Source organism: Neopelma chrysocephalum, unplaced genomic scaffold, assembly GCF_003984885.1.
Source record: "Neopelma chrysocephalum unplaced genomic scaffold, ASM398488v2 Primary Assembly neopelma1_137, whole genome shotgun sequence".
Taxonomy (NCBI): Eukaryota; Metazoa; Chordata; class Aves; order Passeriformes; family Pipridae; genus Neopelma; species Neopelma chrysocephalum.
The window spans coordinates 211963-220058 of NW_020897799.1; the positions used below are offsets into that span (position 1 = coordinate 211963).

Consider the following 8096-nt stretch of genomic DNA (forward strand, 5'->3'; position numbering starts at 1 on the left):
TCCCTGACCCAGTCCCCAAAACCATGAGGTTTCTTGAATGCTGAACATCCAGACCCCAGCACAGCTCCTGCCGCCCCCGAGGTCCTCCTGTGACCCCCTTGTACCCAGCAGGGAGGGACACTGATACCACTGATACCACACACCCCACGCACTTCCCGGCACAGCAGCCTGAGCCACCCGGTGTGGCAGAGCCGGGTGCGGAGGCGTGCCAGGGAAGCCAGCCCAGAGTTTCCGTGTTGGCAGCGCTGTCCCGCTCCCGGCAGCCTCTTCCAACCGTGGGAAGCGCGGGAGGCGAGGGCAGGACCTGGCAGCGGCTTTGGCAGGCGGAGTTTGCAGCCCCAGCGTGGCTCTCCTCGTGTCCCCCCGTTTGCAGGGCTTTCCCCTGCCCTGGCTGCCCCCTGGACATGCCTGAGCACAGCTCTGCCTCAAGGCTCCGGCTCTCCGGGCTGTGCTTCCTCTTCCAAATCCTCAACATCCTCCTCTTCGCTGCCTTTGTCCGGTACAGCCCAGAGAGCAGCTCCAGCCCCTGTTCCCCGCAGCTGAACTGCAGCCGGAGAAACCAGGACTCGGGTTTCCAGCACCCCCGTGAGTACCCCCGTGCCCGTGAGTGTAGAGTGGCTCTGTGGTCCCCAGGTGCTGCTGAGGGGGTGGTACAGGATGTCACCACACTGCAGAGCCTGTCACAGCATCCAGCTCTGGACTGGACTCCAGAGTTAAACAGAGGGGGAACGTCACACCGCAGGGTTGGGGTACCAGTGCATCCCACCAAGGAGGGCACAGTGGGTGGAAAGCAGATGTACCACAAAGATTTCCCACATGCTTGGACAGAGCCAGCCCCAAAACAGGGATATTTGGGTCCAGGACATGTGTTTCACCAGCTGGGGTTCAAAGGGGTTCCCTGGGTGCGGCGATAAACCTGGGCTCACGCTCCCATCCCTTGTGGGGAGTACGGCAGCTGCTCCACGTGCTGGGTTTTGCAGTGCTGAGGAACTTGCACCAAGCTCCTTTTACAGAGGATTCAGCTCCCTTGGTGCTGCCACAGGGCCCAATGCAGGGCTGGGGTCTGCCCTGCTGGGAATATCCTCCTGCACGCTGGGTATTGCTGTGAAACTCGTCCCGGCTGAGGGATGAGGGGCTGACCGGGGCTTTCTGATGGGAGATGTGAAAGGAGTCTCCGGATGCCCTGGCTGAGGGAGGGGGTGGAGCTGAGCCGCTGGGCAGGGGCAGGTTCTCCCGGTTTCACCTGCCCAGTAACCCCACCCAGGCAGTGACTCACGGGGAAGGACGGGACGCAGCTGTCGGCACAGGAGGTGCAAAGGGCATTTAGCTCAAGCTAAATTAGTCCCCCCATCCTCTGGTTTGCCACCAAACAATACCAGACTGGTCCCATTTTTCTGTTCATCCTTCCTCTGTCTTCATCCCATGAAGCGGGATGTGGTGTTTTTGGGGGCAGCAACAAGGTCCTGGAGGGGGGGCTGACATCTCAGACCCACCTTCACACTGGTGTAATGGGTGCAGACGGCTCTCAGCCACTGCAGGAGGTGCCTGGATGAACCCTGTGAGTGTACTGAGATATCTGGATGGTGGCGAGGGTGACGAGGAGCCACTGCAGGGGGTGACTGGGCCACATCAGACAGGGACAGCTTTACCTGTCACCAGCAGAAGCCACAACTGCTCCCACTCTCTGCTACAGATCTCCAAGGGAGATCCAAGGCCTGATCCACCACAGTTCCAGAGACACCTCAGTGGAGTGGGGCTGGTTTACATGCGCTGAAACCTCTGCTCCCCCAGACCTGTTAGAGCAGGGTCCCTTGGGGACCAGCAGACGGGAGGGTGGCTGCCTGCCCTCAACACTTCCAGACACACTCTCTGGCTCTCCTCCACCAGGTTTCTGGGATGTCCACCTCCAAGTGCTCCTTGGCTTCGGGCTCCTGGTGGCCTTCCTCGGCCGCTATGGGCCGGGCAGCGTGGCCATCAGCATCCTCATCGTGTCCTTTGCCATCCAGTGGGCCATACTGATCCAGGGGTTTTTGTACTTCTTCCTCAATGGCAAAATTTACGTGGGAGCTCGGAGGTAAGGCAGGAGGGAGCCGCTGCTGTCCAGACACACTCATCCCAGCCCAGCCCTGGCACACTGGCTCCCTCCTCTGTAAAACTCACAGCTCTGCTTTGGAGAAGGAGTTTGATGACAAGTAGGACCAGGCCTCTGGGTTGTTTGAGTGCCACACTAGTAAGGGCCATGTAAGTACTGCCAAGGCTACAGGCAGGCATTTAGGGGGGCACACTGGCCCCCGCCTGCCCCCAGCCCAGCTGTCCCTTTGTCACCAACACCGCAAGGCTCAGGCTGCCTGTCCAGCCTGCAGGGGTGGTGGGATGCAGGGTCTGGGCTGTGGGCTCTGCTCCTGCCCCCCCATTCCTGCTCTCTCCAGCTCCTGCGCTCCCCCCAGCAGTGCCGGGTCCAGCCCCACACCTTCCCTCTCCTTCCCAGCATGGTCAGTGCCGACTTCTGCACCGCGGCCGTTCTCATCTCCACCGGAGCTGTTCTGGGCAGGGTAAACCCTGTGCAGATGCTGCTGCTGGCCCTGCTGGAAGTCACCCTCTGCACCCTCACCGAATACATCCTGCTCAGCCTCATGGGGGTGAGTCACCAGCTGGGAGGGGGGCGGGCACCACAAAGGGTGTGTCCGTGGGTTTAGGCTCCTCATGTCATGTCCTGACTTGTCTGTAGAGATAAATCCCTTATCCCCAGTTCCTGCACGGTGCTTTTCTGTACTCGCCAGGTAAGCGACAGCGGGCGCTCCTTGACCGTCCACATCTTCGGGGCTTACTTTGGCTTGATAGTTTCGCGGATCTTGCACCAGCCCCATGTGGACAAGAGGAAGAGGGAGGACCAGCAGGACATGGGGCACCAGGCGAATGTTTTTGCTGTGGTTGGTAGGGAGCTCAAATCCTACAAACCAGAGTCACAGGGTTGGTGGTGGAAGGGCTATCACCAACATCAGGACAGTGAGGCTGTGGCTTTGACCAGGAGATTCCTGCAAACCACCTAGGACAGAGGTCCTTCCCCTCCCCAGGAACCTGTCCTGAGGCTGCACTGCCCTCTCCTAGAAGAAGCTTTGCCCCATGCCCAACCTGCACCACCCTCGCTGTGGCCACTTGAAGCTCTTGGCACTAGCAAGGGATTTCTTTCCCACAAGGGATCAACCCCAGCTTCAAAACCTGCCTGTTCCACTTCCCTGCAGGAACCATCTACCTGTGGATCTTCTGGCCCAGCTTTAGCTCAGCCACCTCTGTTCATGACAATGCTGAGCCCTGGGCAGTGCTCAACACCTACTTCTCGCTGGTGGCGAGTACCATCGCCACCTTCATCCTGGCTCCTGTCCTCTACGAGGAGAGCACCCCACGGATGGTAGGTGCTCTCCTGGGACAAACCCAAGTCTCACGCACTGCCCACATCCTGTCCTACACGGGACAGTGAGCATGAACACACCCAGGGCAAGAGGGGATGTCTGTTAGGCTTTCTGAGTTCCCCGAGGAAGACAAACTCCCCCAGCCCCATGCTGGTGTCCTCCCTGGAGCCAATTCCCCTGACCATGTCCTGCTCCATCAGGTTCAGATCCAGGATGCCACCTTGGCTGGTGCTGCCGTGATGGGTATGGCTGGGGAGATGTTGGTCACCCCCTTTGGGGCCCTCATCACAGGGTTTCTGGCCGGCCTGATCTGCCCACTTGGCTTCAGATTCTTCACGGTGAGTCACCTCAGGACAGCTGAGGACACTGGTCCCAGCTCAGGGGACCTTTGGGGGCAGCTGCGTCACCAACCTGCAGCTCCCAAACCTGCAGACACGGAGCTGCAGCGCCCAGCCCTGGGCAACCCGACCTCCTTCCCGACACCAGCTCTTCCCTGTGCTCTCCCCAGCCCGTCCTGCAATGCAGGCTGAAGATCCAGGACACGTATGGGGTTCACAACGTCCACGGGCTGCCGGGGATACTGGGTGCCCTGCTGGGGGTGCTGCTGACGCTGCTGGCCACCGCAGACACTTACGGGGACAGGTGAGAAGAGCCAGAATCAGGGTGCCGGTGACTTGGTGCATCACGCTGGGGTCACCATGACCCTTAAGACCAGGGATGCTCCACACACCCTCTGTTACAGCACCCCCTCCCGCAAGCCTGGGAGAACCAGCTCCCCCAAAAGCTCTCCGGTTTGCAGGCTGGAGCTCGTGTTCCCGCTGGTGGCCCAGGGCAGCCGGACGGCCGCTGACCAGGCGTTCTGGCAGCTCTGTGCCCTGCCCCTCACCCTGCTGCTCGCCGCGCTCGGGGGCTGCCTCACGGGTGAGTTTTGCCTCTGGTGCGACAGGGTGGAGGGTGTGAGGGGCGGGGGAATTGGTGGATTTGGAGGGGGAAGAAAGCAGGAGCAGCCCCAAAGCAGAGCGTCCCCATCGGGCAGGACAGGCAGAGCCCAGAAGTGCTCGGCGCTGAGCAAACCCGCCGGGGCCAGGGTTACACTCGAGACCGGGCACCCTCCGTGGCCGGGGCTCCCACGAGGCCGGGGGCTCCCCCGGGGCCGTGCTTCCCTCGGGGCTGAGGCTCCCCCGGGGTGGTGGCTGTCCACGGCTTCCCTCGGTGCCGTTCTGCCCTCAGGAATGTGGCTCCCCTCGGGGCCGGGGCTCCCCCCGGGGCCGTGCTCCCCTCGGGGCCGTGCTCCCCGCGGGTCCGGGGCTCCCCCCGTGCCCGGGGGTCCCCGCTGCCCAGCCCGGCGCTGCCGCTAGATGTCAGGGGAAGCCCGGGCAGCGGCCGCCCCGCTCTCAGACGCCCTCGCCCGGCTTTCGGCATCCTCAGGATTCGTCCTGAAAACCAAGGCGCTGAGGTCTCCCCCGGACAAGGGAAACCTGGAGAACACCGTCCTCTGGGAGGTAAAGCTCGCTATTTTCTGGTAAAAAAGAGGTTTACAGGACTCGGGCGGCCCATACCCGCCCTCCTCTTGCAGCAGCATTTTGGGCAGGAGAGCTGCAGTAAACGCCCCTGGTCATGGAATCATAGAATCTCTGCCTGACTTTGGGTCGGAAAAGTCCTCTAAAACCATTGAGTGCAACCATTCCCACAGCACTGCCAAGGCCACCACCAAACCATGTCCCCAGGTGCTGCATCCACACCATTTTTCCAGGGATGGTGACCCCACCAGTGCCCTGGGCAGCCTGTGCCAGGGATGCACAGCCCTTTCCATGAGGATTTTCCCCCAATATCCAGTTTAAACCCTCCCTGCAACTTGAGGGCATTTCCTCCCGCCCCCATCCAACCCTGATCTGCCCTGAGCAGGGCCCATCTCTGCCCCTCTCCACGTCTCTGTCTAGGAGCAGGTGGACAAGGAAGGATGTGACCCCAGGACAAGTGGGAAGGAGCCAGGCATCAGCACCTTGGTGTAATGATCCCAAATTCCCGGTGAGGTCCTGCACCACCAGGATGAACCCTCTGCCTTTGCCAGTGCCAGGTGACTTTTGGCAGCCCGAACTTCCCAGCAGCCTGCTCTGGAGACAGCCACCTTATCCCCATGTGGGAGCCAGCTCCTGGTCCCAAATGTTTTGGGAGAAGCCAGGTGCCCACAGGCCTTTGCAGGGTGAAGAGATGCTGCAGTGATCCAGGTGTTTCTGTGGGAACAATCCAGCTTTCTCCAGGGATACCTCAGGGTGTCCAGGCTTGGCTCAGCCACTTCCCCTCTCTTTTCTGTGCCTCAGTTTCCCCATCTGCTGCTCTCTGAGGGGATAAAGGCGATGGGGGGTGTTGGAGAAGGGGCACAGGAGGCTGCACAGAAAGCAGCAAAGACTTTCTATGGACACTTTTGCACACAACAATTAAAAACCTCAGATCTTTTGTAGCTTTGGGACTTGACAGTGAATTCCCACAGCCTCTCTGCTGGCTGTTTCCTTCAGGTGTGGTTCCAGGGAAGAAAAGAAAGCCCCTCAGCCCCCCTGCATTCTAAAGACTGTTGCCCATGATGTGGGTTTCATGGGTTGTCCCAGCCACCCAACAGGGTGCCTTGGCCACTGGAGGGTGGGACAGGGTGACACCGGGGTCCCCAACACAGAGGTGACCCCTGCCTTCCCCTGATCTCTCACCACCTTGTACCAGGGGCTGGGGCCAAGGAAGACCCCCCTCCTCAAATCAATGAGGTGCTCCTCAAGCCCTTGGCCCCACCGGGAGAGGGATGTTCCCCTGGCCACTGCAGCCATCCCCACATGCCCTCACAGAGAGGCCCTCACCTCACCTGCCTGCCCCAGGTATGGGCAGCAGCCCCCAGACCTGCCCGGGAGCAGGTTGGAGCACCCTGGGGCTGTGGCAGCTCGAGGAAACCCACAGAGGGTCCTGCAGCAACTGGAGCATGGGCACGGCCCCAGAGGACTCTCAGTGGGGTGGTGGTGGCCGTGCCAGGGGTCCCTGGTGGGGGGAGACCGTGGGGTCCCACCTCCCACAAGCCTGGGGCAGCCGGCAGATGCTTTCACACCTCCTGTGCCAGACTGCAGCACTCGCCATGGAGGGTTCCCACAGGCACAGATGTCCCCAGCTGCCAGCGCCATCCCTGGAGAGGGGGTCACAGCCCCACCCCACGCAGGGGGGCAGGGGGTGCAGGGCCAGCACAGTGAAGTGTGGGGTAAGTGCTTTGCAACCCAACCAAAGTGGCCACGGGTGGGACCATCTTGTTTTGATACCTGCTGCTGTTGAAGCACACAGGTTTCCTTTAACTGACTGCACCAAAGATGCAAAAAAAAAAAAAAAAAGAAAAGCATTTGTTTGCAGGTGATAATAAAACACAGCAGAAAGTCAAAACTTCTTGCTTTGATATAAGTCAAAACATCACTTTAAGTTCTTTCCACTGTCGTGGCTCGTTACAGAAAACTGGTGAAATCAGCACATTAAATGCTTTGGTGCCACTGAAATTCCGTGGCAAAACACAGTGGAAGTGGGTCAGCCGGCTCCGTTTCTGCTGCCACTGCAGGCGCTGAGGGTTTCTGCAGGGACCACAGCTCCACTCCACGTTCAGGCCGCAGGGGAGGACACGTCCCCGTGTCCATGCCCCTGTGCCACACACCCTGTGCCACGTCGCAGGGGTGGGGTGTGAGAAGGAGAAGCGGAGCGAGGGCTGGTGCCCAGCAAGGGGCTCCAGCCGTCCCTCCCAACCTGGGGTGCAGCGCTGACCTCGGCCCCGCGCCACCCCTTCCCACCTCACCTCCTTCCCAGCCCTCTCCTCCCCTTTCCCAGGCAGCCCCTTTCTCCTTTCCGATCTCCTCGCAGCGCGTTTGAAAAGCAACCCACTGCGACGGGGAAGAAAAGCCCCTCCAGTGAGATCATTGCGAGACCCCCGGACGCCGGGGTCGGGTGTGAAATGGACCTCCCTCCTCCTCTCCTCGCCCGGCCCCCGGCCCCTCTGAAAGGCTGTTATGTTCTGTAATCGGATTAGGGGAGCCCTGCGCCCTCCCCACGCCCGTGTCACCAGCGTGCCCGGCCCGCGGCCGCCGCTCTCCCCGCGGGTTGTTTAAGCGAGCGCAGGACTCGCCCGTGCAGCGGCCGAGGGGAGCCGGGACGGCGAGAGCCTGAAAGGTTTAGTCAGCGAACAAATTGCTTCTCTGTAGGGGCCGTTTTCTTCCCCAAGTTGAACATAATGATGGCAGTTTGAGGAACAGATGGCGCGGCTAAGCAGATAATCCCGCCGGCCCCGCGAGCTCGGGGAGAGGCAGCGCCGGCTCTGCCCACAGCGTCGGGGGCCCGGCCCGGCACAGGAGGGTCACGGCAGCGTCTGGGTGATGATGGCACCCCGGCGGGGCTCAGGGAGCTTGGGCACCTTCACACCTCTCCTGCCTCGGGGGATGGTTCGAGCGCCAGACGCCGCTCGTGCCTCAGTTTCCCCAGCCCCGCGGGGAGGTCTCTGCTCCGTCACTTTTCAAGGCAAGGGCTCACCCTCAGATCGCAGCCTGACGTGGGGGGATGTAATGTGAGACAGCACGGCTTTCCCTGCACCGAAGCAAAGGACAGCTGAGAAAAGCTCATCCTATTCTTATTTTCCTGTTTCGCCTCTCTCTCCAACAATATTCAGGATATGGAAAG

General features: G+C 60.9%; 1 protein-coding gene across 2 annotated transcripts; it reads left to right on the forward strand.

The window, feature by feature from the left end:
- The first annotated feature begins 358 nt into the window (after window positions 1-358).
- RHBG (Rh family B glycoprotein) lies at window positions 359-5834 on the forward strand. Of its 2 annotated transcripts, none has more exons than XM_027699109.1 (10): window positions 359-585; window positions 1888-2074; window positions 2489-2639; window positions 2781-2934; window positions 3243-3409; window positions 3611-3748; window positions 3919-4052; window positions 4210-4331; window positions 4839-4912; window positions 5351-5834. In XM_027699109.1, exons 1-10 carry the CDS (start codon window positions 405-407, stop codon window positions 5420-5422), a joined length of 1380 nt encoding a protein of 459 aa, XP_027554910.1. In that variant the 5' UTR covers window positions 359-404; the 3' UTR covers window positions 5423-5834. The 2 variants fall into 2 exon arrangements, with proteins under 2 accessions (XP_027554910.1, XP_027554911.1); XM_027699110.1 differs by having other exon boundaries at window positions 5357-5834.
- Window positions 5835-8096: the final 2262 nt, after the last annotated feature.

Coding starts and splice junctions, on each gene's coding strand:
- RHBG (XM_027699109.1), top strand. CDS start 405: ATGCCTGAGCACAGCTCTGCCTCAAGGCTCCGGCTCTCCGGGCTGTGC. Junction 2,935..3,242: donor GAATGTTTTTGCTGTGGTTG/GTAGGGAGCTCA, acceptor ACTTCCCTGCAG/GAACCATCTACCTGTGGATC. Junction 3,749..3,918: donor TTGGCTTCAGATTCTTCACG/GTGAGTCACCTC, acceptor TGCTCTCCCCAG/CCCGTCCTGCAATGCAGGCT.